At 49.3% G+C, this 27864-nt stretch overlaps 1 protein-coding gene across 2 annotated transcripts in view; it reads right to left on the bottom strand.

The window, feature by feature from the left end:
- The window catches only part of TMCC2 (transmembrane and coiled-coil domain family 2), a gene marked incomplete at both ends in the record, with an annotated part of 44994 nt that extends 21090 nt beyond the window's left edge, over positions 1–23904 (bottom strand). Inside the window, 2 exons of one of the 2 annotated variants that reach the window (XM_080698584.1) lie at positions 7329–7880; positions 23698–23904. In XM_080698584.1, coding sequence (XP_080554710.1) covers positions 7329–7880; positions 23698–23904 — 759 coding nt within the window. Of the gene's footprint in view, positions 1–1258; positions 1331–7328; positions 7881–23697 lie in introns of those variants that run through there. The other variant, XM_080698586.1, reaches the window with a different exon arrangement.
- Positions 23905–27864: the final 3960 nt, after the last annotated feature.

The following is a 27864-nucleotide window of genomic DNA, read 5'->3' on the forward strand; positions in this document are numbered from 1 at the left end:
GAAACCAAATAATAACCAAGTTACCATGACCAAGATGCTGTGCTCCCTTTTGGGGCTCAAGGTGCTCTGCTTTCCTAGGGTAGGGGCTGGGAGCACCTCTCTATGAAAGCAGAAGAGCTCGGCCTGCCTCCAGGGTGATCCAGTAACTCAACCCCTCCCTGGCAGGGCTGCTGGGGTCCGAAAGCCAGCTGGTGAGTTCTAAACAATGACAAGGGGTGTGGGGCATGGGGGAGGCTTATGAATTAAAAATAGATGCTAGTAATCGCCAGGGAGCCTGTGGAGAGCATGTGGGCTGTGTTTACTAGAGAGAAGAATGCTTCCTATTCATGGCCGAGACCAGGGCGGAACCACCACAATTTCTCCACCAACCAGTGGCCCCTGGGTATGGGGGAGTCACTGACAGAGCTTCAGGGTTTACCCCAAAGCTGGAAGACCCCTTTCCTATGGGACACAGAAGCACCTCTCTCCTCAAGACCCTCTGAGCCATGATGCCCAACGTGTAACTGAAGAGACAGCAACCAGGGGATACAGTCAGTCTCCTTGCTCCCCTTGGTATTCTATAAAATGGTCCCTAGCTGTTTTAGAGACTTCACATCTCAGCCAGGTCTTGTGAACAGACTAGAAACACAGGATCTAGTCTCCTCTCTGCCAAGACCTAGCTGGATATCCTGGGCATGCAGCTTCTTCATTCTTGTAGGCTCAGTCTATTCACCTGTAAAATGGAGATAATACTACTTGCTCTGCCAATTCCACAGTATGTTAAGATTAACCAGGCCAGACCTGTAACAAAGCTGAAAGTTCCAAATAAGGACACAGAGTCATCTCTGGGTTCCCCCATCATATTCTAAACCCAGGGAACCAATCCCCAGCCAGGTCACCCAAGAGTCTCTGGGCCTGGTCACCCACAGACAGCAAGGAAGGAAAACTCTCTCCCCTCCAGCCTCACCGAGGCTTATGAAGACCAAACGCGAGCTACATGGAAAAGCCCTCCAGCAGATGTGCCTGCTCCCAGTCACTCGGACCCCAGCAATTTTGCAGCCAGCAAAATCGACAACCACTTGCCAGCTGCAGAAGGTACCCATTGCCCACCCCATTTCCTCTGTCTTCTGAGGCAGCTGAAGACCTTTGAGGGAAGCCCGAGATGACCAGAGGCTAATAAGGCTCACATTTGCCCTTCTCAGAAGAGAGCTGTGGTCCTAGGGACCCTGGCTTGCAGGATTTTTCTAGTCTGATTTTTAAAATGTATTTACTGACTCACCCATGTGAGGTGGGCCTGGCTGCTGCCGCACACTGAGCACTTGCTCATTAAGGGCAGAACAACCTGGTTCATCCTGCCGGCCCCTCCAGCTCTTGATCTCACCAGGCTCGCTATCCTTTCAGCCAACGCAGCCAGATCTCAGTCTTAGATCACACTTCTCCCCAGTGCAAGCTAGACTTGCAAATGGTGCAGTCCCATCTCCTTAAATACTACCTATATGCTGACAACTCCCAAATTTATGCCTCCAGCTTGGATCTGTCCCCAGGACTCCAGACTCGTTCATATGATTGCTTATTTGGCATTCCTGCATGGAAGTTTAATAGCCATCTCAGACTTAGCATACCCAAAACCCAGCTCTGAGCCTGCCCCCCCACAGAATATCTGTTCCATTTGCCACCTTCCTTGCAGCTGAGCTCATGGCAATCTCTTCTTTCCGGCTGCCAGGCCCTAACACGTGTGAGCCATCTTTGCTATCTCCCTTTCCGCCATGCCCCACATCCAATCCATCAGAAACCTTTGGCTTCCATCTCTGAAGCACACATAGAAACCTGTCATTTCTGGCGCCCCCACCACTCCCCTATCATCTCGCCCCAGAGTATGCCAACAGCTTCCTAACTAGACTCCCTGCTCAGCTCTGTCATGCTGCCACATTTTATTCTCCACGCAGCCTGAGTGATCTTTTTCAAGGGTGTCACTCATCTATACCAAGCCTCCTAATGATTTCCCATCTCACAAGGGGAGGGGGAGTCCTTTTCCTGGTCTCCTGAGCCCTGTGCAATCTGCATCCTCCCCAGTGCCTCCCGGGTCCCAGCCCCAGGCCCAGCCGCCTCTCTAATTCTCTCTTGTATATTCGCCACCTCGTCCACCAAGTTCCAGTCACATTGACTTTCTTGCAGGTTCCCTGAATACCCTAAGCACGTTCCCACCCCAGGGCCTTTGTGCCTGCTGGTCTGTCTACCCGAACTGCCTGTCCTCAGAGAGCTACATGTTTACTCCCTCACAGTAGCAGAAAGGCTTTTCTGACTAATCTGTCAAGATGGCATGCCCATCCCCGGTGTCCTCTGCCCTCTCACTCTGTTTTTATTTTGTCTCTCAGCGCTTTTTGCCACCAAATAGATTACACAGTCATCACTTAACGGTCATCTCCTGCTGTCAGGGTGTAAGCTCACAGAAGTAGCCCTAATGCCTAGAACAGTGTTGGGCCCAAAATGCTTAAGAAATATTTATTGAATAAAGGGCAAGCAGGGAGGTGCCCAGTGGCAGTGCCAGTGTGGTGCTATAGGAGGAAGAGAAGCTGAGTGTAGTTGTGAGCACCTATGATCCCAGTACTTGGGAAGCTGAGACAGGAGGATTTCGGGTTCACGGCCAGCCTCAGGAACTTAGGAAGACCATCAACAACTTAGCAAAACTCTGTTTCAAAATAAAAAAGGACGGGGGGGGGGTATGGCTCAGAGGTAGAATGCCCCTGGGTTCGAACCTTAGTATCACAAAAAAAAGAAGGCAGAAGGCAGTGACTGACCAGGTGGGGCTCAGCAACTATAACAGTCTGTGGAGAGCCCCTTTTTCCTTCTTTTAATTTTGTGTGTGTGTGTGTGTGTGTGTGTGTGTGTGTGTGTGTGTGTGTATGTGTGTGTGCGTGTGCTGGGGATAGAACCCAGGACTTTGTGCATGCTAGGCAGGCAGTTGGAGCCACAACCTGGGCCCCCAAAATCCTTTTTTCTTGAAGAAGTCTAGAACTAAGGTCATTTGTGGAATCTATGAAGTAAGTTAACCGCTAGTGGTCAGAGACTGTAGGAAGTCACCCTACAGGTGAGGGGCAAGCCAGGCGTCGTCTGGGTTGAACACCAGGAAGCTGCTTTCCACCCCCTACTGTGGCTGCTGGCTGCCACACACAGGGGCAGCCTGGCATGGTGGGAAAAACACTGGGCGTGGGTTCAGGAAACCTGGGCTCTAGCTCCAGCCCTGCCACTAGGGCAGAGCTCTGTAGTCTTGGACACATGTCTTCTTTGGATCTATTTCCTGTCTAAAAACTTGGGATATTGCCTGGGTTATCTACCTCACAGGAGCGTTTTAATGAACTTGTGATAAGACATCTGCAAAAGCACACTCCAAGCTGGAAAACTGCAAACCCAAACCTGAGCTGCTCCTCGGTGCCAAGCATCCAGCAGGCACACGGTGCTCACTGAGTGAAAGAACCTCCAAATGCTTGCAAAAGCCAAGGTGCACAAGAACTCACAGTTGGTGTGGATGGGAGGGCAGTTCTAGGTCACTTGTAGGGAGCTGAATCTGCACCAGGGACAATCTGTGGTTAAAAAAATAAAACAAAAAACTTTGTCCCAGAGCATCCCTGGGAACCTGGATGCAAGAAAACTCACTGGGCTTCTTATCCCCTAAATATAGGATTCTCCAGTCAGTCATCATTTCTCCTGGTCTCCCTTTCTTCCATTCTTCTCTTTCATCCCTCCTCCCAAACTTATTAGCCTGCTGCAATAGCGCATGCCTAGAATCCCAGTACCTGGGCAGCTGAGACAGAGGATCACAGGTTTGAGGCCAATCTCAGCAATTTAGCAAGACCTGAGCAACTTAGCGAGACCTTGCTTCAAAACAAAAAAGTAAAACAGGCAGGGGTTGTAGCTTGGAGGTAGAATGCCATGAATCCAACTCCCAGAACCAAAGTACAACAACAAAGATTCCCAAACTTACGGACTTACTATCCTTTTTTTTTTTTTTTTTTTTTTTTGGTGGTGGTACTGGGGGTGGAACCCAGAGGCTTTCTACCTCCAGGCTATACTTCCAGACCTTTTTTATATTTTATTTGGAAACAGGGTCTCACTAAGTTGCTGAGAGCCTCACTAAGTAGCTGAGGCTGGCTTCGAACCCATGCGATCTTCCTGTCTCAGCCTCCCAAGCACGGGGATTACAAGCGTGCGCCACCACGCCCGGCTTACCATCCTTTTTTAAAAAAAGAAATTATTCAGTGTTCTCCCAGGAACTTCCATCACCCCCTTATTTTTATTCAATGACCCTGAATTGCACCTGAGGCTACTATTGTCTCCCCACCCCCATAGATAGTTCTAGCCCCTCCCCCAGACAGTATCATGGACTTTGGGAATCTCCATACTAGCCCCCTGGACTCTTCCTTCCACAGCAGTCAGACTGCTTCTGCCCACAGGGCAGCACCTGGTCCCAGGCAGGCCCTTAGGATACCTCCACTTCCCCTGGGGCCTCTGTAGTGGCGGGAGCTCTCCTCCTGCATTCTTGTGCTCTGGAGGTGAGAAGAGGTCAGCGTGGCTTTAGTGGTAAGCTTTGCCCTGCCCCCACGGACAGGCCTGTCCTCCTTTGAGGTCCTTCCCCGCTGCCCTCCACTGCTGTCTCCTTTGCCCATTGTCCCCAAAGCGAAGTCCATATTCCCAGGCTTCTTCCTACCAAATTCTGCGACAGTCAGGGGATTTCAATGTCATGTGAACAGATTGTGTGACAACCTAACCTTTCAGCTCCTGTCATGGCAAATTAAGTATCTCTCTATTCATTCCTGTCTAGCATGCTCTGTGAGTGTACTGAGGCTTGTCTTCCCTCTTGAAGCCCCAAAATCTTAAATCCCAATGGCATACCTGGCTCGCTCTCTCTCTCTCTCTCTCTCTCTCTCTCTCTCTCTCTCATTTCTCGGTGCTGGGGATCAAACTCAGGGGCCTTCTACCTCCAGGCTACACCATCAGCCCTATTTTATTTTTATTTGGAAACAGGGTCTTGCTAAGTTGCTGAGAGCCTTGCCGAGGCTGACTTAGAACCTGCGATCCTCCTATCTCAGCCACCCCCCTCCCCAGTACTGGGATTACAGGCATGCACCACCATGCCTGGTTGTTTACAGTCTTTCAGTGTACCTGTTCTCCAACTCCCTCAAAACTTCCATCTCCTTTTCTTCAGATCATCAGCATTCATCCATCCCTGTCTCCTTGTTTGCTAGCCAAGATTTCATGGTCTAGCCCTTTGAATACTATCGGATTCAAACCCTTAACTCCATTGCCACCTTTGACCTTTCAGCATGCCTTCCCAGCAAGCCTTTCAGCTCTGCTCCTACCCTCTGGCTGCTGAAGGCCACTAGAGGAAAAACAGATCACAGACTCTGGAGCCTGAGAGGGAGGAGCCAGATGTGCAGGAGTAACCCTGCAGAGATGATTCTGGAACAAAGGAGAAAGGAGCCTGAAGTCATGGACAGAGAAGTAGCGGGTCCCATTTGGACTTTGGGAATCTCCATACTAGCCCCCTGGACTCTTCCTTCCACAGCAGTCAGACTGCCCCTGCCCACAGGCAGGGCAGCACCTGGTCCCAGGCAGGCCCTTAGGATACCTCCACTTCCCCTGGGGCCTCTATAGTGGCGGGAGCTCTCCTCCTGCATTCTTCTGGATCTGTCCTTGGCCTTCTCTCACTTGACACAGCCCCTCCCAGGGCCTCCCGCACCCACACTCCCAACTCCATCACTGACTTTAACTCCCAGAGTGCTTTCCCCAGCCCAGACCTCTACCCCATAGACCCAAGTGCCAGTGGCTTCTCTCCTCTCCAACAGTTCCCAAAGGCACCTGCATCCGATGCTGAACTCACCTTCCCCACAGAACATGCTCCTTCTCCTGAGATTCCTCAACCAGAATATGTCAGCATCCCTAAAACTGTTAAGCTATAGACCTGAGAATCACCTCCTCCGCCCTCCTTTGTCTTCTCACTTTCCCACCTAGTCCTATTGATTCTAACTCCCAAATGCGTTCTCAATTTGTCTCCTCCTTTCTAGCCCCACTGCTGCAGTCTAGTTCCAAAATGGTTTCCTTGACGCCTGCCTTGTCCCTCTTCTCAATCTCCCGTCTACACTGAGCCCCACACGGCCCACTTCCCTCCAGTTTCCTGCCTAATGGCCTTTGATAGTTTCACTTAATATGCAAGACCTTTTGTGATCTAGCCTCTGCCTGTGTGTCAGTCTCCAAAAGTGCTGGACCCACCCTGCTCCTCCAGGTTACTTGCTTTGGTATATACCGTGTCCTCCCTGCCCTGTTCCTGGATAATTATACTCCTTCAAGAGTCAGCTCAATGGTTTCCTCCAGAAGGTCTGTCCCAATTCCCCTCTCCCACTGCCTTGGTCCCCGGGAGATCCTGCAGTGTCCGTCACAGTCCAACACCCTACTCTGTTCATCCATCATTCATGCATCTGTCTCCCCTCTGGTGAGCAGGATGAGGGACATGCCAGCCGCCTGCTCATTCTTGCAGCACATTATTAGCCACCCATAAGTATTTGTTACATGAAGTTCCAAACTAACTCTTTTCTTCTCCAAACAAACAACCTCTCATGGATTCCTCCCCTATTTTTTTATATATGTGTATGTGATACTGGGGATTGAACCCAGGGGCATTCTACCTCTGAGCTATACCCCCAGGCCTATTTTATTTTTAATTTTGAAACAGGGTCTCACTAAACTCCTGGGGGCCTTACTAATTTTCGGAGGCTGTCCTCTAACCCACAATCTTCCTGTCTCAGCCTTCCAAGCACTGGGATTATAGGCACGTGGCACCATGCCTGGTTCCCTATCTTTTTTTGGTTGGCAATAATAAAAACAATACTGTGCCGAGCTCCATTCCAAGTATTTTTTTTTATCTATTGGTTCATTTAATCCTACAATACCCCTACTGTCCTTATCCTCATTTCCAATTGGTGAGGCTGAAGTGCAAAGAGGTTACGTGGCAAATGCAGTTAGTGAGTGGCAGAGCCAGGCTTTGCGCTGTCTGAGCTTTTAACTACCATACTCACCGCCTCTTGAGAGCATGTTTAAGGAAAATAAACCAAAATTAATATCAGCCTGGGCAAAACAGCATTTTGAAAAACAAACCCCCTAAACAAACAAAAATTAGCCAATTTGGAGAATCATCTCTCCCTTTTGGCTTAGTCATACTTCTGACTCCTTCAGCCAAGGCAGATAACTGCAGGCAGCAGGTATCAGAACCATTAGGCAAGGTCCCAGCTCAGCTTCCCCAGGTGCTAAGGCCCCCAGCAGGTGGGTCCCCCTCCCCAAACCTCCTCCTGCCTCACCTTATCCCCACTGCCCTCTGCTTCCTCGGCCAGGAGGTACACGTTGCTGCCATCGGCCAGCAGCAGGGCTGTGTCGGTGGTGGAGGAGGAGCGGGGACGGCACTGGTGCTGGTGCAGGATGGCAGCCAGGCTGCTGTCCTGGGGGGTCTTGCGCAGCAGGTGTGGGCTGCCACGCTGGGGCTCCAGGGAGCTGCTCTTGGTACGCCGGCTGCTGCCCCCGCCGCTGCTGCCAGTGCCGCTGCTGTGCAGGCTGGCGCCCCTCTTGATAGAGGGCCGGGAGCGGATCTGCTGCAGCACACGGTTGAAGGCAGTGGGCCGTGCAGGCAGGTCATGCAAGGACATGGCATAAGAGACACGGTGCATCTCCGGGGAACGCTCCTTCTCATCTGGGGAGTCATGGTCGGACATGCCCTGCTGCTGTTGCTGCTGCTGCTGCTGCTGCTGGGAATCCTGAGACACCTGATGCTCCCTCTCCCTCGACCGGCGACGGCTATGGAACAGGTGCTTCAGGCCGTGGCCAAACATGGAGCCCTCTGAGAGCTGCTGGATTTTCTGAAAGGGGGAGAAGAAGAACCCTGGTGAGTGGAAAGCTCTTGGATGGCTACTCAATTGGAGGTGAAGAAGAAAGGTCTGTTCTGGGGAGCATCTAAATCTGGAGGGTTCCTATGGTTGGCCTGGCATGCCTAAGAAGTCACCAGCAAACAGGTGGCAATCCAGATCCATCCTTTCATTCTCAAGGAAATATACCCCCAAACGAGGCTTAGGGTTTTCAAGAATAGCACCTTCAGGACTACAGTCTGGGGTTTGCTGGCTCATGCAAGTAGCATTAGGATCTCAGAGTTAGCTGTGGCCCTCTAGACTGATCTCAGCCCCAGTGCTTCCTTCCTCTCAAGCCAGACCTTCCTTCCAGCTGCACCGGCTCTTTCAGACCAGCAAGTATCCCTTTCCAAGGATGTCCAAGGTCATATAAAAGGTTATACTGCTGTAGCCAGCACAACTGTTTGCCCACTCAATATCTATTTCCCTTTCTTTCTTACCAAACTTTAAGACATTAATGCTAAAAAAAAAAAGTAAAAATAAAGTTTTTTAAAAATCCCTGCTTTTTTAGACTCCCTTGCAGCTAGGAGTAGCCTTATGACACAGTTTTGACCAATAAAAAGTAGAGTGAAGGTTTTTGGGAATTTTGCTTCCTTGGTAAAAGGCACTGGCTCTTTCTACTTCTCCCTATCTGGAATGTGAAGGTAATGTCTGTGCATGCAGCGGCCACACTGCAATCTCAAGGTGCTACAGATGATGAGGAAGGCTCACACACAGTGGAGCCCAAGACACAGGCCTGAGGGAACTCAGTGGCCTCTGGATCCACCAAAGCACTCATGACATTCTGCCCTACAATTCTTGTTGCATGAAACAAATAAACTTACCTTTTTCTACATGACTCTAGTATGATTTTCTGCTATTTGTGGGCCAATTTAGTTCCTGACACAGTTGGCAATGAAGTAACTTTACTTTTATGAGACTGTCTTGTAGTGTAATCAGCAATGTGACCAATTCCTTAACATACATTTCAGAGCCAGCCCTCCAAATGACAGAAACTCAGAACCAGTCTTAATGCTTGGTGAGCAGGTTTTCATCTGGGGGTGGGCACCCATCATTTCCGGAAGCAGCATCAGTCACTTAAAAAATTCCAAAAAAATTATACTTACTATGAGCTGACTTAGGTGGTGCAGGCCTGTAATCTCAGTACTTGGGAGGCTGGGACAAAAGGATTCCAAGTTGAAGCCAGTCTCAGCAACTTAGCCAGATCTTGTTTCAAAATAAAAAAGTGCTGGGAGGTATAGGTCACAGGTAGAAAACCCCCTGGGTTCAACTGCCAGTACAAATAAAAATTACCATACTAGATTTTCTGTCTTTCTTCCTAGAACAAACTTGCAGAGCAGTAAATAACAAAACAACCCTACATCTTCCGACTTAGCTAACACCAGTCTTGGTAACTTTACACCTAGCATTGAGTTTATGAAAACAGTTGCACCTACATCTCATGCAATAACTAGGCTACCTGTACTTTAGAAAAGGTGCAGGATTTTCTGTTTTCTCCTCCCCCTCCCATGGTGCTGGTGAAAACTGAAACATTCTATCTTAGAACTAGACCTCTAACCCTTTTAATTGTTTTTATTATTTTTTTAATTTATTTTTTAGTACTGGGGATAGAACCCAGGGGCATTCTACCTCCGAGGTACACTTCCAGCCTTATTTTATTCTTTTATTTTGAAACAGGGTCTCACTAAGTTGCAGAAGGCCTAAGTTGCTGAGGCTGGCCAGGAACCGGCGGTCCCCCTATCTCAGCCTCCCAAGTACTGGGATTACAAGTGTGCACCACCATACCCTGCTTTTTATTTTTTTACTTGGAAACAGGGTCTCACTAAGTTGCTGACAACCTTGCTAAGTTGCTGAGGCTGGCTTCAAACCTGCGCTCGTCCTGTCTTAGATTCCCAAGTACTGAGCTTACAGGAGTGCACCACCATGCCCTGCTTTTCTCCTCTTCTGAGTCTCCCGACAACCCTGAAAATGGGCGAAGCCCTGACATAACCCATTTCGCAGACCAGGGAAGTCCCCCAGTCACACTTCACTGTGAGCTGAGGGTCTGTGATTTCTGAGGTGTGTTTTCTCCTGCACGATCTCATCTGATTCCCCCCAGATACCAACATGAGCAACAACCACAGCATTTCCACTTACAGATGAGGAAATATTCCTTCTAGGGAAGTAAATTTGGGGGCAGCCATGGAGAAAGATGAGCACACAGCACCATGTTTTCCCACAGGAGTCACCATCCCCTCGGGGCCCTGCGTCTGCTCTGGAAAGCAGAGTGGACGGTGGAACACATTCCACTAGGAGCTCGGATGGGCAATCCTGCTCCAGCGGGTCTGGACCAGGGAGCAGCCAGCACAGAGCGCCCTGTCCCTCAGGCCCAAGCCAGGAGACCGCCCTCCAGGCATCCTGGCTGGGGCCAGCTGGCTCTGGCTGGCCTTTGCCCAGCAGCATCTGCCAGATGGCCACATTACATATTACAAATTGTCTTTCGAGCATTCTGTTGCAGGTCCCTTCCTCCTCTCCTTCATTCCTCAACTGGCTTCTCCAACACTGAGGCTCCTCTCGGCATCACTAAGGGAGGGTTTCCCTTCCAAAGACTTCAGGAGCTCTGAGACATTTCCTCCCTCTCAAGCCTAGAAATCAAGGAGCGGTTCCATGGCCATCCCTATCTGCCGTATTGCCTTGGACCCTACGATCCTTAGCAAACTTGTTACTTTATATATTTTTAATTAAGTAGTTAATTTTATAGTACCAGAGATGAACCCAGGATGTTCTACCACTGATTTACATTCCCAGCTTTTCTGGGGTTGACCTTTAACTTGCAATCCTCTTGCCTCAGGTCTCTGAGTTGTTGGGATTACAAGCATGAGCCATGGCACCTGGCGCTGGCCAATTTTATTTATTCATTTATTTATTTATTTATCTATTTATTGTGGTACCAATAATACCTCAGGGTGATATCCCCAGCCCCATGTTATTTTGTTTTGTTTTGTTTTGTTTTGAAACAGGGTCTCACTAAGTTACGAGGCTGGTCTCAAATCTGTGATCCTCCTGTGTCAGCTTCCCAAGTACTGATATCACAGGCGTGTGCCACCACGCCCAGCCAGAATATTTTAAATCAAACAAAGTGCTTTCCAGTTTATGTTGTCACTCCAGCCTGATCTCAGGAGCCAGGAATGTGACAGATCACAGTACTGAGACAGTCAGGGACCTCTGTGAAAAACAGCACCCCTTAAAATTAAGAGCAAAACCTCTGGAGGAGAATGAGACAGCCAAGAAAAGGCACATGCACTCCAGGCCCTGGACTCATAGCGTGGTGGCTATCACACCGTGGCATGTGCCTTACTCATCCACCCTCAGACAGCCTTATCAGCTGCAGAAACCAGGTGCATCACTAGGCCAAGATGTTCTGGCCATGAGTCTCCAAGGACAAACAACGTAAAGAACAAAACATTTGAGTCACCATCCAAACAGCAACCCCCCAGGACCATGTGTGCCATGACCTGTGTTCCTGTGTTCTCTTCTATTGCCCACATATGTAGTGTGTGTGTGTGTGTGTGTGTGTGTGTGTGTGTGTGTGTGTATGTATTCGGTACTGGGGGTTGAACTCAGCGGCATTCTACCTCTGACCTACAACCCCAGTCTTATTTTATTTTTTGAAACAGGTTCTTGCTAAATTTCTGAGGGCCTCGCTAAGTTGCTGAGGCTGGTCTGGAACCTGCGACCTTTCTGTCTCTGCCTTCTAAGTACTGGGATTACAGGTGTGCACCACCACACCCGGCCACCTGTATGTTCTCTGAATAGCCACAGTGCCTTGTCCTTATCACAGGGCAGAGACATTTATGCAAGACTGAGCAGCAAGAGGAGAGATGGGACACTGGACACCATGATGACTAACTTTGAGGGGGGTGGTCAGCCAAAGTGCTTGCCCAGGAAAAGAAAGCGTGTGTGTGTGTGTGTGTGTGTGTGTGTGTGTGTGTGTGTGTACCCAGGGGCATTCTACCTCTGAACTACACCTGCAACCCCATTTTATTTTTTATTTGGAAACAGGGTCTCATTAGGTTCCTGAGGGCCTAAGTTGCTGAGTCTGGCCACAAACCTACAATCCTCCTGTCTCAGCCTTCCGAGTACTGGGATTACAAACATGTATGACCAAGCCTGATGAAAAAACACCTTTTAAAATGCACCTCAAAGCTAAACATGGTGGCCCATACCTATAATCCCAGTACTTGGGAGGCAGAAATAGAAGGATCACAAGTTCCAGGTCAGCCTTGGCAACATAGTGAGCCCCTCAGCAACCTAATAAGACCCTGTTTCAAAGTACCCACCCCTACTATGCTTTCACATGAATAAAACTAGCTCTCTCCATCCTGGGAGCCAGCTGACTTGATGGTCAGTGCTGTATCTCTCTTCTGTGTGAAGAAGTCCTGGTGTCTCTGCCTGATTCCTATGTGTGTGTGCTACTAGGGATTGAACCCAGGGACCTTTTACCTCCAAGCTGCACCCCTACCTCTATTTTTATTTATATTTTGAAACAGGGTCTTGCTAGATTGACGAGAGTCTCACTACTTGCTAAGACTATCCTCAAACCTGCATCCCTCCGGTCTTGGCTTCCCAAGTGCTGGGATTACAGGCGTGCATCACCACGCCCCGCTTTCTACCTGATTCTCTGGTCATGGGCACAAGCACCCACCGCACTGGTGACAGTGTCAGTGTCTCCATTTTGTAAATGAAGAAACTGAGGCACAGCAAAGCTAAGTGGCTCCTCCAAGCCACACCCCCAGTCTCTAATTTAATTTACCTTAGCTAGCCCACATACTGACTCTAAAACTAAGGCGGATAGAGTGTTTGCAGGGGTCCAGAACAGTGTCAAAGGCAAGATCAAAACAAAGAAAAACTAAGCTGGGCACAATGGCACGTGTCTGTAATCTGAGAGCTAGAGAAGCTGAGACAGGAGGACTGCAAGTTTGAGGCCAGGCTCAACAACTTAGAGAGATCCTGTTTCAATTAAAAAAAAAAAAAAAAAAAAAAAAAAAAAGGTCTGAGAGTGTGGCTCAGAAGTAGAATGCTCCTAGGTTCAATTCCCAGTACAAAAAAAAAAAAAAGCCTGGGTCAGAGGGAGTTAGATCTGTTGAACTAAAGTTGTGGATTTGCTCAGGACACATTACACGTTGGGAGACTCTTACGAGGTCTTCAACTCCTCCACCCCCTCAGCTATTCTGCAGGTGAAAGAAAACCCGGGTTATAGCCAGGCAAGGTGGTGCATGTCTATAATCCCAATACTTGGGAGGCTGAAATGACAGGATTACAGGTTCAAGGACAACCTCAGCAACTTAACAAGGCTCCCAGCAACCCGTTTCACAGCAAAAAAAAATTTTTAAAGGGTGCCTGATTCAATTTTTAAAGGGTGCCCCTGGCTCAATCCCCAGTACCAAAAAAAAAAAAAAAAGAAAAGAAAAGAAAAACAGAAAAAGAAAGAAATGAAAGAAAGCCAGCCAGCCAGCCAGGACTGACCAGGTGGCCACAGGACCTTTGTGCCGGCAGCACTACATATTCAAGTCCATAGTAGGCATGAGGGGAAAAAACGGTAACAACAATAAAGTCAAAGAACAATATGGGGGAGGGGTTTCCCTCAGGCACAAGTGGGCAGCAAGAACTGCAGGGTGGTTCGGGCTGGGCCGCTTCTGCATGTGGGTGTCAGGGAGGAGACGGTTAAGGAGTCTTGACATAACATGGTAAGTGTTTAAAAAAAAAAAATCCTCAGCACATACACATAACCAGCCACAAGTTTCAGAAGTGAGGAAAACCATGGTGACTAGCTTGAGGGAACTTAGCCGCCAACGCAGCAGAAAGCGCCACCTGCTCTGACTAACAGGTTCCAGCTACTAAATGTCACTTGCTTTTCCACATTGACTTTTGCTTTTCTCCAGCTGCCGAAAACCATTTTGGTGGCCAAATGAAGCCATGTTGCAGAGTGAGAGATGGACACAAGCAGCTCTCGCCACCCATGGGGAAGGAGCAGGAGGAGTGTCCCCAGAACTGGCCAGAGGTGATCCAGAAAAGGGAGCTTCCCCACATGGGGCGTGGACACCTGCAGAGGACGGGGGTGGGGGGGTTGTGTCTCCTCCACTGTGACTGTCTCCAAGGACAGGAAGGACCTTCCCTGGGTAGCACAGTCCTCTCAGGAAGAATGGGGGGACTAGATTGTTTCTTGAAGATACTTCCGGAGAAGCCTGTGGTTTCTGAACAGTTAGGCTTCATCCGTTTTCCTGCCTGGGTGTGGGTCCCCCAAAGGAGAAGTTTGCTCCAGATTCTGCAAACTCAGCCTCATGGAGCCAAAAAGAAAACGCCTTGGGGTACAGTGTCTTTGGTACCGCCTAGTTAAAATGACCAAAAGCAGTTTCCAGTTTGTTCTCAACAAATCCCAGAAAAGCTACAAGGATCTGAGAAAGTCACACTAACCTATAGGGAATTATCCCACCTGGCAGCTGACTACAAGCTCTTCCTCCCACCTGGGTTTAAAGCTCCCCCACCCCACGAAAGGTACGGCTGTGGGGTGACTGGGTCACCCTGAGCCTTTGCAAGCCTAGGTCGCCAACATTCCCTCTATTTTTAGGGTCTCTATGGAAACAGGGCCAGCATTAGAGAGCTAATCATGTGAAAACCCACAGAGTTCTCCTGTCAGGATCCAGGGTGGATTGTGAAAATCTCTAGTCGTCCTTGAGTAGCTCTGGGTGGGCAGCCTGAGGCGGGTGCAAGAGAGGAGCCCTGGCCCCGGGCTGCCACTGGGGACCACAGCGATGGAGGAGAGGAAGCAGCTGCCTATCTCAGGCCGTTTGTGGGGGGGGGGGTTCTGTTGGAAACAGTGATGAAAGATTTGGGAAATCATTTTGCCTTCCCCAGCATCACAGCTAACATTAAAAAAAAACAACTCAGGGAAATGATTTCCCCCATCTGAATCCTATTTTAATTCCTAGTGCTTTTATGGCTTAGAGAAGTCTGTCTGGAGCCAGCGCCGGCCAGGAAAGGCGGCCTTGGTCACTGGGACTTTGGGTTGAACTGACTCCACAAACACCAACGTAGAAGATTTTTATTCAAGTCATCGCCCCTCTGTGCCCTCTCTCTGCCCCTTCCGGTCCTCCCCATCTTCACTGCCTCCCTGCTCCGCAAAGCCTGCCCCGATCGTGCTCTGCTCTCAAATCGTGTGTGCTCATTAACTGCACCACTCATTTTGCAATTAATCGTGCACTGCCTTGTGACATCGCTCCAAGTGCTCTTTCCAACAGTTAGCCAGGTTTTCACCTACTGATGGGCAGAATCCTCCATGAGTATATGAGTAGCTGGAGAGCAGGAGCTTTATCGCTGGCATCTTTATGACCCCAACATGACCTGGCAGATGCCTCAATGCAAACATGGTGGCTGCCACTTAATTATTTGTCCCATAACTACAAAGCAAGACCTACTGTGGGGGGGTACTGGGGATTGAACCCAGGGATGTTCTACCTCCGAGTCACACCCTCCAGCCCTCTTTTATTCTTTATTTTTTGAAACAAGGTCTCACTAAGTTCTGAAGAAGCTCACTAAATTGCTGAGGCTGGCCAAGAAAACTGCGGTCCTTCTGCTTCAGTCTCCCAAGTGCTAGGATTACAAGGGTGTGCCACCATGCCCGGCTAAAACCCATTTTACTCTTAAGTGGTACTGGAGATTAGACCCAGGGATGCTCTACCACTGAGCTACACCTACAGCCATTTTTACTTTTTTATTCTGAGACAGAGTGTTGCTAAGTTGCCTAGGCTGACCCGAAACTTGCAATCCTTCTGCCTGGAATAGCTGGGATTATAAACATGCACCACCTTGTCCAGTTTACAAAACCATTTGCATGGGGGGAGGGATACTTGAGATTAAACTCAGGGGAGATTCTATCTCTGAGCGATACCCCCAGTACTTTTTTTTTTTATGGTACTGGGGTTCCTGGAAACCTTTCTACCTCTGGGCTACACTCCCGGACCTATTTTATATTTTTTATTTATTTGGAAACAGGGTCTCTTAAACCAGCAGGGCTGACTACGAACCTGTGTGATCCTCCTGTCTCTGCCTCCCAAGTGCGGGGATTACAAGCCTGTGCCACCATGCCCAGCCCCCCAGTCCTTTTTATTTTTTATTTTATTATTTATTTATTTATTTATTTATTTATTTATTTATTTATTTGGTGGCACTGGGGTTCCTGGAAGCCCTTCTACCTCCGGGCTACACTCCCAGACCTATTTTTACATTTTTATTTGGAAACAGGGTCTCCTAAGCCAGCGCGTGCGGCTGGCTTCGAACTTGCACAATCCTCCTGTCTCTGCCTCCCAAGCTCGGGAATTACAAGTGTGCGCCACCATGCCCGGCTTTTATTTTTTATTTTGGAACAGGATCTTTCTAAGTTACCATACACAGGCCTTGAACCTGCCTCAGCTCCCAAATCCTGGGATTATCAATGTACGCCACCATACCTGGCTCCATTTTTTTTTTTTTTTTTTTTTTGGTGGTACTGGGGGTAGAACCAGGGGCTTTTCTACCTCTGGGCTATATTCCCATACCTATTTTATACTTTTTTTTTTTTTTTTGGTGGTACTGGGGATGGAACCCAGGGGCCTTCTACCTCCGGGCTACACTCCCAGACCTATTTTATATTTTATTTGGAAACAGGGTCTCTTAAGCCAGCTGAGGCTGACTTCGAACCTGCCTGATCCTCCTGTCTCAGCCTCCCAAGTGCGGGGATTACAAGTGTGTGCCACCATGCCCGGCTTTATACTTTTATTTGGAAACAGGGTTTCACTAAGTTGCTGAGAGCCTCACAAAGTAGCTGAGGCTGGCTTTGAACATATGTGATCCTCCTGTCTCAGCCTCCCAAGAGCTGGGATTACAAGTGTGCGCCACCACACCCGGCTACCTGGCTCCATTTTTAAAAGGTGGTTTATTCCTTAGACAACTACCTTCCCCAAAGACTTAATCCTTTCTGAAAATGAAAAATGCTCCGTCAAACAGCTTTTTCTTGTATCTAACTTGAATAAACCCTTGTCTCAGTCTATCATCTTAGTAGATGCCAAGATTGAGTTGGCTTGAGAGTAGACGAACTCAGACCAAGGAGCCAGAATGTGTTTACTGCCTGCACAAAAGATTCAGAAAGGGCTTAGGTGGGGGCTCGTGCCCTCACCGCCAGCTCTGTTTTCCACAGCAGACGTCACTCAGGTAACTTGGCTGGAATAAGGAAGCCTTTAGTCACTGGGCTTGAAAGGTTGAATATTGTTTTTCTAACGCAATCACAAAGCATACCTGCTATCCCTCAACAGTTTTGCTTTAACTTAACACAGAGAGAGACTTCAGTGTTTGGCTGACAAAGGTGGACGCTGTCCAGCCATGGCCTTGTCCCAGCAATGTGCCGTCCTAGTCTACGGGGCTTTCCAAGGGAGATGCCATTTCTCAGAAGAGATGAAGACAGAGATGAGTTCTGAATTGGCTCTCAGAACCGTCCATCTCTGAGAAGGTGCCTGAGCCTTTGCCCAGCCCCTGCACTCACGGCTGCTGCCCGCAACCCTCAGCCCCATGTGTGGGTCCCCGCAGATGATTCAACTCCTTGTTGACGGAGACATTCTTGTTAATGGGATTGGCAGCTGAGACACAATTTGGTACACAAAAAAGCAGCACATTCTGTAAACACGGAGCCTGCAACTAGGGCAGCTGGGCATGAATCTAGGGCCCAATATGTGACAGGAGAACAGAGAGCTCCATTTGCCACATGCCCTCCTGTCGTTCCTCCAGAGCCACAGGCAGGGCTGCTCTGAATACTGCTGAGGGCTGCTGGGCTGCAGTGGGGCCATGCCGGGCTCTGCCCACCTCACCTACAGTGCAGGGGATAAAACCAGCCACCCCCCCATACACACACACCCTGCTCCTCCTTTCTCCTTGCAGGGCTGGGCGAACAGGGAAAAGGCCTGCCACTCTATTTCACTTGCCCCAGTCAGAAGGCCCTTCTCCTCATATTTGGTCATCAATGTTGTGCCTTTTCTTCAATAGCTTGCTGTAAACCCACCTCCCCCCTCTAAACCTTTCCTGATTAGCCCACGTTTCTAATTCCACAGCATGATGCTCCACGTATTTTTAAACTTAGGTGTTCTTCAGTGGAATGTTTTTCCTCCAAGTGTTTGATCCTGTTTGACCTGGAAGCTCACCTGGAGGCAAAGGCAGCACCTATTGCTAAAGAAATCATTCCCTACTTACTTGTTTTTAGGTCCACCACAATTTCACCTTTCCCTGTGACATCTACCCCCAGGGTCCATCTCCCACAGGAATCTTCAAGCCTGGACTTATCACTTCCAAAGTAATCTAGGAGTCTCAAGGTGCAGGAAGGCTGGTCATACTCTGCATAGAGAGCCCCCGCCCCTGGTCTCTGGACATAGGCCCACATTCCTGTGAAATAGCTTGTCTTCTTCTTCATTTAAGAAAAAATGGAGAAACTAAGACCCATAAATTTTAATAAAACTCTGGGCCTTTAAAAAAAAAAAAACCAGTAAAAGTCAGGCATGATGGCACAGGCCTGTAATCCCAAGGACTCAGGAGGCTAAGGCAGGAGGATTACAGGGTTGAGGCCGGCCTGGGCAATTTAGTGGGACCCTGTCCCAAAATAAAAAATAAAAAGGGGTGGAAATGTAACTCAGTGCTCATAGATGTCCCTGAGTTCAATCCCCTGTAATGCAAAAAGTGAAAATATTAAAAGAATGGAAAAATAGAGCCAGGCATGGTGGTGCACGCTTGTAATCCCAGTACTGGGGAGGCTGAGACAGGAGGATCACGGGTTCTCAGCCAGCCTCAGCTACTTAGTGAGCCCTCTGCAACTTAGTGAGGCCCTGTTTCAAAATAAAGAATAAAAAAAAAATGTAGCTCAGAGGTAGACTGCCCTAGGTTCAATCCCCAGTTCTGGAAAAAAAAAAAAAAAAAAAAAGGCAGGGGCTTCTTAGAGATGTCAGTGTGTGTGTGTGTGTGTGTGTGTGTGTGTGTGTGTGTGCGCGCGCGCGCTACTGGGGCTTGAACCCAGAGGCATTCTACCTCTGAGCTACACTCCCCGCTCTATTTTATTTTGAAACAGGGTCTCTCTAAATTGCAAGGGCCATGCCAGGTTGCTAAGGTTGGTTGCGAATCTGTGATCCTCCAGTCTCAGCCTCCCAAGTACTGGGATTACAAGTATGCACCATGATGCCCAGCTTCAAAACATTTTCTTGAGCCAGGCATGATGGCGCACACTTGTAATCCCAGCATTTGGGAGGCTGAGACAGGAGGATCGGAGCTGGCCGACAGCCTCAGCTACTTAGTGAGGACCTCCGCTACTTAGTGAGACTGCTTCAAAATAAAGAATAAAAAATAGGGCAGGGGGTGTATCTTGGAGGTCGAGTGGCCCTTGGTTCCATCCCCAGACCCGCAAAACAAACAAACAAAATATTCTTGAGCAGTGAGTAGATAAGGTGTCTGTTTTGCTTTTGTTACTTAAACTCTGCATCTATTTTTATGCACTTTTAAAAATATATATACATGCCACGCTGCACTATTTACGACGGTGCCTTGGGGCTGGAGATGCCGCTTGGTGGTGGAGCACTTGTCTAGCAATCCTGAAGCCCTGGGTTCCCTCCTCAGCACCACAAAAATACATACATACATACATACATACATACATACATACATACATACAAATAATAGCAGTGCCTTTCCTGCCGAAGGTATCCAGTAACCACTGGCTCCATAAGGCCTTCTGTGTGTTCTCTACAGGAGCGTTGAAAGAACTTGGACCATTCCTGAGGGCTTAACTACCCGCAACAGCCAATAAGGGTTGAGCTGGCAGGGAGGAGACTTAGGATTCAGCTCTAACTTCCCCTCATCTATTTGGCTCCTAATTCTTTTTCCTGCTTTTAGGTGAAGACCTGTATGTCAGCTGAATAGAAGAACAAGAGCAGGAGCCCAACTCAGTCCTGAGTCAAAGCTCTTAGAAGCAGGATAGGAACAATGAAATTTAGAGTTCCCCCTTTGTCTTCAGGGAAAGATATTAATACTGCTTAGAAATCTCTGGGAAAATTATTCCTGGGGCTTTTGTAAGGGGGAAAAATAACCTCAGGAGAATGCTCCTGGCCAGCATTCCCAGACTCTTTCTTTCAGAAAAGGCCCGATTCTTCTGGCTGCACTAGAGGTAGGAAAAGGTGAGGGGGGCAATTTCCTCCCCCCCCCCTCCCCAGTTTCAGGCTTCCACAGTGTACCAGAGCGGAACCAGCCAGCACATTCTTACATTCACGCATCCCAGGCCTTAGAAATCTCTACCACGTGCTGTATTTCAACAGGATCTCCTTCTGCAGAATTCCCTAAGCTCCTCCTCACGCCCATTCTCACTGGAGCCAGATCTCCTGTCGGGAGGGTTCTGGTGTACTTTTGGCCAGCCAGCACTCTCTGTGGCCAGCCACCCCAACATCTCCTCGCAGCAAGCAGGGAATCTGACAGCGGCAAAGAATTGGATGAGGACACATGGATAGAGACAGGAACTCAAGTGGTTAAACAGGAAGCTGTGCAGCAGGTGGCTGAGGAATGTGACTCCGAATTGTTGTGCTCGGAGGACTGTCTGCTGAGATCTTCCCCTGGGACACACAAGTGGATGGAGTAGGGAAGAAGGCTCCCCAAAGTATTTGCAGGAGCTTCGGGTGGGGCAATGCCCACTCTCGGATTCTTTTTCTGTTACAGTTACATTTTAAGATTGCCAATTAACTAATCCCCCACACACACCTCATCATCATGGGTCCCAAGCCCTCATCGAAGAAATTTACAGGGTCAAGGTGTGTGGCTCAGTGACTTGCTTGGCATGCAGGAGGCCCTAAGTTCTCTCTCCCACACCCCCAAAACAAAAAAATATAAATAAAAGTAAAAGAAGATATGTACGCTGCACTGCACTGCTCTGCAGTGCTAAAGGATCAGAGAGAAAACACAGGAAACTCCCAAAACTACTGGCTAGTTAAGCACCAGTCAGATCTCTTTGGCAAAGGCTAAAATTCTTCTTTCCCTCCTCTCCTGGAGGTTCTTTCTTTCTTTCTTTCTTTCTTTCTTTCTTTCTTTCCTTTTGCGGCACTGGGGATGGAACCCAGGGGCATTCTACCTCTGAACGACACCCTCATCCCTATTCTTTTTTTATTCTTTATTTTGAAACAGGGTCTCACTGAGTTGCAAAGGGCCTCCCTCACTCAGCAGCTGAGGCTGTCCGTGAACCGCGATCCTCCTGTCTCAGCCTCCCAAATGCTGGGATTACAAGCGTGCGCCACCATGCCCGGCTCCTGGAGGTACTTTAGACACAGCCTCTTATCCTTCTGCCCCTGTCTCAGGAAAATTTCCTCCAATGCACTTAATCTATCACAATGCCCAAAGCGGCTACAAAAAATCAGAAGTGGGACTAAGGGCCCAAAACATTCTACTGCATACAAAGTTCAAATTGAAAACAAAAGCATGCCAGACCTGCTTATCGGCCTCAACCAAACACAGGTGCAGAGCAAGGAGGATTAGATTAAAAATTAAATTTGCCCCTTTTTGGAGCCACCATCAAATCTAAAGTAAGTTAGCCTCCACCCAGTTCCAGAGCCAATGGTAGAATTTTTCCATCACCACAAAACTGTGTCAGCCTTGGAAAACAACTTTTCCAGCACTGGAAAATAAGTCTGGACTCGCTCCAATGTTCGTAGTCCCTTTTCTCAGAAGCACTAAGCGCTTTGCCTAAAATCACACAGCAAATCAAACTCTGGTGGTCCCCCTCATTCTCATCTGTTGGGAAGGATCTGCCTGTAGTAAACATGTTATGGTGGAGCAGACAGAGTAAACAGGAAAAGGCTCTGCGTGTCTCCCCTGCTCCCATGAGCAGGCACCGGCTCTGCTTTCTCGTCGCTGCTGACAGCCCAGGCCCACGTTGCTGGGTTCCACCTCTGTGGGGTGTTTTTTTTTTTTTGGGGGGGGATCTTCACACCTGATATTAGTTCTGGTTCAGAGCAGTTCAACAGTTACTATCAGGTGGAGAGTTATTGTTATATCTGCCCCTAACCAGAATGAGGCTGCCACCAGAAAAGAGAAAGAGCGTGTAGGAGAGTAGAACCGGAGGAACGTTAGGCAGTCTTATCTACAGAGACAAAGATACTGCAGCCCCCAACCCCCAGCCAGCCCCCTTCACTCAGGATGGCTTCTGGGGGACATGGATGGAGTCGGCGTCCCCACTGCTGGCTGTGGCTGGAGATTGGGAGACTTTCCGAGGTTGCCACTCATGGACCCAGAGTAAGGGTCCCACCTGCTCCAAGAATCAGAGTTTGTTGGTCAAACTCCTCTGGACTGGCCCAGAATGAGGCTGAAGTCTGAAATAGAGGGCTCACCCTCCCCCCAGCCAACAGCATTAAAGGGACTCCTTGCCCTTCTCTGACTCACTCAAAACACCTGCTGACTACATAGGGGTGGCAGCTGGGATCGACACCAAGGATTTCTTGGCCCTGATGAAATAGCAGAGCTCATTTTTAGACATAAGGCTAGCCATGAACCTAGGAAAAGGGCAGTGGCCAAACCAGAGATCATCAGATTAAAATATCACAAAAGCTTAAAAGTACACAAACAGAGAGAATATACCCAGGTAAAAGCACGCACACTCACCTGCGCTCTGACTTCCTGACTCCGAGCCGCTCAGGCCAAAGGAGGAATGTCATTGGCTTATTCTGGTGAGCTCCTTAGTGCCCGCTGCCATAGGATACAGGCTTTATTTAACCTAAAGGGAGTCTGGTTTGCTCCCCTAGCCCAGACCCTGCCCCCTCTCTAGAGAAAACCCTCCTGAGGTATCAGTCTCCAAGGCATGGAAGTCCCTTCCTTGAGCTGACATCTCACTCAGCTCTGCGGCGAGCCGAGCGGGGCTGGCAGAGCCCGAGCCTGCAGACCGGGTGGCGGCTCTGGCGGAGGTGCATTATTTATCGTGGCTGCCGATTTAATTGACATAGAAATACACTCAATACATCTCGCCGATTGCCTCAACAACCTCAGGCTGGAAAATAAACAGCTCCATGTGAACGGCTCTTTCGGATTCTGGTTCTGGCTGCCGGCTCAGCGTGTGTGCAACTTGAACGGAGGAGGCCCCAACCAGCCCAAGCGCCGCTCACTGCTCGGCCACCTGTCAGTTCTCACCCTGGGGGCTGGTTCGGCAGGCAGGCAGCGATCTCCAAGCACTAGCTTAACCTCTGGCTCCACCTAACGGCAAGAAATCCACACCCCCCTTTCACAGATAGACAAACTGAGCTTCACACGGGAAGGTGCTCCAAAACACCCCAAGAAGAGCTGGCTAATTGGCAAAAGAAACCAAAGGTCACCTGCCTGGCCTTCCACCCGGCGATTTTCTTCCCCTGCCATCCTTCAGGAGGGAACATGATGTCAACTTTTTAGATAGCATCGTGGATCTCTAGCCCTTTGTCTGCGAATAGCACTTCATACACAACGTTATTCAAACAATCTCAGAGGGGTGAGTCACTAGAATGCCCGCTGAAAAAAAATTAGGAAACAAACATAGAGGACTGAAATGGAGCTGACAAGAGGCCCAAAGGCCACCTGACGTGCCCCTTCGGATTCTGGCCGAACACCCGCTCAGCCGCCCATCCTCGCTGACCTGCCTGCCGTCCCCTTCACTGTGATCCTGTTAAAGCACTTCTGCGTGGGGTGGGGAAAGCTGCGTTGCGGGCTGGGGATGGTCTGTGCTCACCTTTAAATCGGGAGGCTTGCTTCGGGGGCCCGGGTTGGGTGCCACCGCGGCGCCCGAATCTGAAGTTGGCCCGCCGGCGGAGTTAGCACCCGTGGCCTCCCCAGGCCGGAGGTCCGCGCCCGCCAGGTGACAAGCTGCATCTTCCAGCCCAGCTCCATCCTCCTCGCCCTGCTGTTGCTGCAGCTCGTCTGATTTGCACCTCTTCATGGTGTATGTGGGTCGGCAAGGGGAATCTGTCCTTCCAGCGCGCCGTCTTGGGGGAGACCGCACCCCCTCTTAGACTCAGAAATGAGGCCTGGGGTCTAAATTATTAACAAAGAGGGTAGTGGACGGATCACGATACCTTAAATTTTTTTAAAAAAAATTTTTTTCTTAAAGGAGGATGAGGGAAGGGCGGGAAGGGGGAGCCTTGGAATAATTCATTCCGACCTGGGGAGCGAAGGCAGGTCACTGTCCAGGCTGGGCAGCAGGAGTCCTTGGGCAGCCATCGGAGGGGAGGAGGAAGGCAGCCCCCAGCCCCCAAACTTTCTGCTTCAGGGCACGGGCAGAGCGCAGGGGAGCTGGGCGACACAGCGCATCCCTCCCCGCTGGCCAGGCAGCTGGACCAGGCAGGGCACGGGGCAGCCGGCCGGGCAGGTCCCGGTCGGCCGCCCTCTGCGCCGGCGGCGGCCCCGGCCCTGCCGCCGGCCCCCGCCCCGCACGGGCCGGTCGCGGAGTCCGCAACGCATCCGGCCCCCTCCCTGCCCGCACCCCCCCACCCCCCCGCCCGCCGCGCAGCCTGCTGCAAAGCCGCGGCCCGAGCCCGCCGAGCACGCAGCCGACCCCGCCCCGCGGCCTCCACCCGCGAGCGGGAAGGCGAGGCCCAGAGCGAGTGACAGCGACACCCGGCCAATGAAAAGGCCCGAGAGCCGAGGGGGCGTCGCGCAGCCACGTTTTTTGGGGTTGGTTGCACGGTGTGATCCCCCAGGAGAGGTCTGGAGGGCGGTGTGCCGCTGCGTCTTAATATTGCGGAGAACCGGCTGCCGGGTGGGGCGGGGGTGGCGTTCCCGGCAGAAGCAGTCTCCGGGCGGCGGCTGGGGGGGGGGGTCTCTCCCAGGGAAGGCTCTCTCGGGATCCCCTCCACACCCCCCGCTGTATTTGGCGGAGAGGGGACACCGTAGGGATGGTTATCACCACAGTCCCCTCCCCAACTTTGTTATTTTCATCCTTTCAGTGAGAGATGAGGATCCCCTCTAGGGTGCTTGGTCAGAGTCACAAACCTGTGCCTCCACTCAGCTGCCGATGCTAAGGGGAGGATGTGTTCTAGCCTATCGTCCCTCCCCCACTTTAGGTACATCTCATGGGTCTGCTTAGCCTCGTGCTCAGAAACTGGACATTTCGTATTATAACGCGATAACATATGTGAGAATCTCTTGCTCACCGTGCGACAGTTTTTAAATGATGGATATAAATGGCAGGGGGTTGATAGAGGAGTAGAGAAAGAATGGGCTTTTCCCACGGATCTCACCTAAACTGTGCTGGTAATCTAGAGGCAGAAGGAAGCAAACGGCCAGGGTTACCAAGATATGGGGAGTAGCGATAATAACTGCGTGCAAATCGCACACCTGCAGTGGATACAATGGATTGTGCGTATCCAGCAACCAGTGGTTCTCAAGGTATGGTCCTTGGACCAGCAGCATCAGCATCCTCTGGGAACCAGGAAGGGTTGCAAATTCCACAGGCCCTGCAAGGAATCCTGATAGAGGCTAACATCTGAGAAACAGTCGCCCAGACCTTGGAGAAGGACCGCTCAAAGTCTGTTGAGTCACCGCGATGCTCTTTGAAGGATTTTACAGTTTGCCAGCCTTTCTCACACCCATCGGGCCATCCTAGCTGCCTGTCAGTCCCACCAGTCTGTGGGCTTTGACTCTGTTCTGTCTTCTTCTCATTTCAACCACTCATCTCGATGTGTATCCTAGAAGACAAAGTTGTTAAGGATTTACTACAGTCAGGCAGCCACTTTCTAAACTGAGCAGCTCTGTTTTTAGAAGATAGAGATTTAGAATGGGCTGGAAATGTAGAACCAACACCCCCCCCCCCCCCCCGTCTACTATACAGTATCAGCCACAACGTGGAGACATGAAGCTATAAGTCTTTAGCATTTTCAATGATGAGGAATGGCAGGATGCCAGTATAGATCGTGGGTAGGACTAGACAGAATTGGAGGGGGACGGTTTCTGTGGTGTAAGGTGTAAGGCAGAGTAACATACTGCCCCTGCCAGAACTGGCCTGGAAAAGTGCAGAGGCCTAGAGATCCTGGCAAGTCTGGGGTGGTGAGCAAACAGGGCACATGTTCGTGACCTGACCCTAAGCTAAAGACAAGTGGAGGGATTCCGTGTGAACCTTTAAGGAAACAGGGAACGCTATAATGTTCAAGTCTGGCTCATTTCTGTATAAGTTTGAAATTGATCTTAAGTTTGATTTTTGTGTTATCATATACTTTAAGAATGATGGCCTTTTTGTTTGTGGCCATATTTGGCAAGATGTGATGCAGGTCAACAAAAATTCTACAATGTTTTATTTTTTATTTTTATTTTTATTTTTTGGTGGTACTGGGGGTAGAACCCAGAGGCTTTCTACCTCCAAGCTATACTTCCAGACCTTTTTTATATTTTATTTGGAAACAGGGTCTCACTAAGTTGCTGAAAGCCTCACTAAGTAGCTGAGGCTGGCTTCGAACCTGTGCAATATCTCCTGTCTCAGCCTCCCAAGCGCGGGGATTACAAGTGTGCACCACCACGCCCGGCTAGTATGTTTTATAAAATCAGTTTGTGTGTGTGTGGAGAGGGGTGATGGAAATTGAACCCAGGGCCTCATGTGCTCTACCACTAAGCCATACCTCCAGCCATAAATCTTATGTCCTAGTTCCCCAGTTATTTGGCAGTGGGGATCTACCTTTTAGAGAGTTGGGTGATAGATATAAAGGACTTAGACATTGCCTGCACTGAGTAAGGGCCATAGTTACTCTCATAGATACCATCCAGTTTCAAAAGGGTTGCCTGTTTTGTTCCAATGGTTCTGTCCTCCAGTGGGAGTTCAAATACATCCCACCCATTTCTGAATTTCACTGAGCAACATACTATAAAACAAATATGCTACTACCAAAGAAGTCTGGGTGAGACATCTGTCTAGAGACCTGTGTGACCTACAACTGCTAGTGTGAAGTCAACGGCAAATTTTTATTGGCCATAGTAAACTATTGAGTACATAAGGTAGGTAGAACATGAAAGTACTTTCACTAGTTGAACTTTTGTTTAAAGGACTGAATCATCCTATTCTTCTGTGTTTCTTAGGGAAAATACAAACATGAACTATGCTTTGATATTCAAGATAAGACAAGCATCTGCAGATTTACTGTGCCAGTGGTTATATTTGGTTTGTAAGGGTAGCATTTTCCATTCTGTTTTGGCACATCTAGTTAATTCTAAGTAAATAACACGGTGCAATGGAAAGAACTCTACTCTTGGTGTCATATAATTCATGTAAGAATTCTGGAATTCTGTTTCTATTACCCCTTGTGAAGTGGTGGTTGTTGTTTGTTTTTGTAGTAGTGGGGATTGAACTCAAGGGTGCTCTACTACTGAGCTACATCCCCAGCCCTTTTAATTTTTTTTGTTTGAGACAGTCTCACTAAGTTGCTCAGGCTGGTCTTGAACTTGTGATCCTCCTGCCTCGTTCTCCTAAGTACTGGGATTATGGGCATACAACACTACACCCAACTTTCCCTGTGAGTTCTTAGGCAATCAAGTGACTTAACTTTCACCCTTGTTCTTTTTATCTATAAATAGGGCTGGTGGTTTCTATCCTCACATGGTTAGTGTGATTATTAAACTAGATAATGCCTGTGAAAGCTCTTGACACATGGTATACGCTCAGTAAACCTCAATGAAACAGAAATGAGTTACTTGTTCAAGCCTCCTGTTTGCCAAGTGAGAAGGGCAGAATTAAACCATTAAACTCAATGCTTTTTGTGAGCAGCAATCTTCATTAAAATAATGAGAGGAGCGCTGGGCGTGGTGGCGCACGCTTGTAATCCCTGCACTTGGGAGGCGGAGACAGGAGGATCGCGCAGGTTCGAAGCCAGCCTCTCTGGCTTAAGAGACCCTGTTTCCAAATATAAAAATAGGT

The sequence above is a fragment of the Muscardinus avellanarius genome (assembly GCF_963383645.1).
Source record: "Muscardinus avellanarius genome assembly, chromosome: 7".
NCBI lineage: Eukaryota > Metazoa > Chordata > Mammalia > Rodentia > Gliridae > Muscardinus > Muscardinus avellanarius.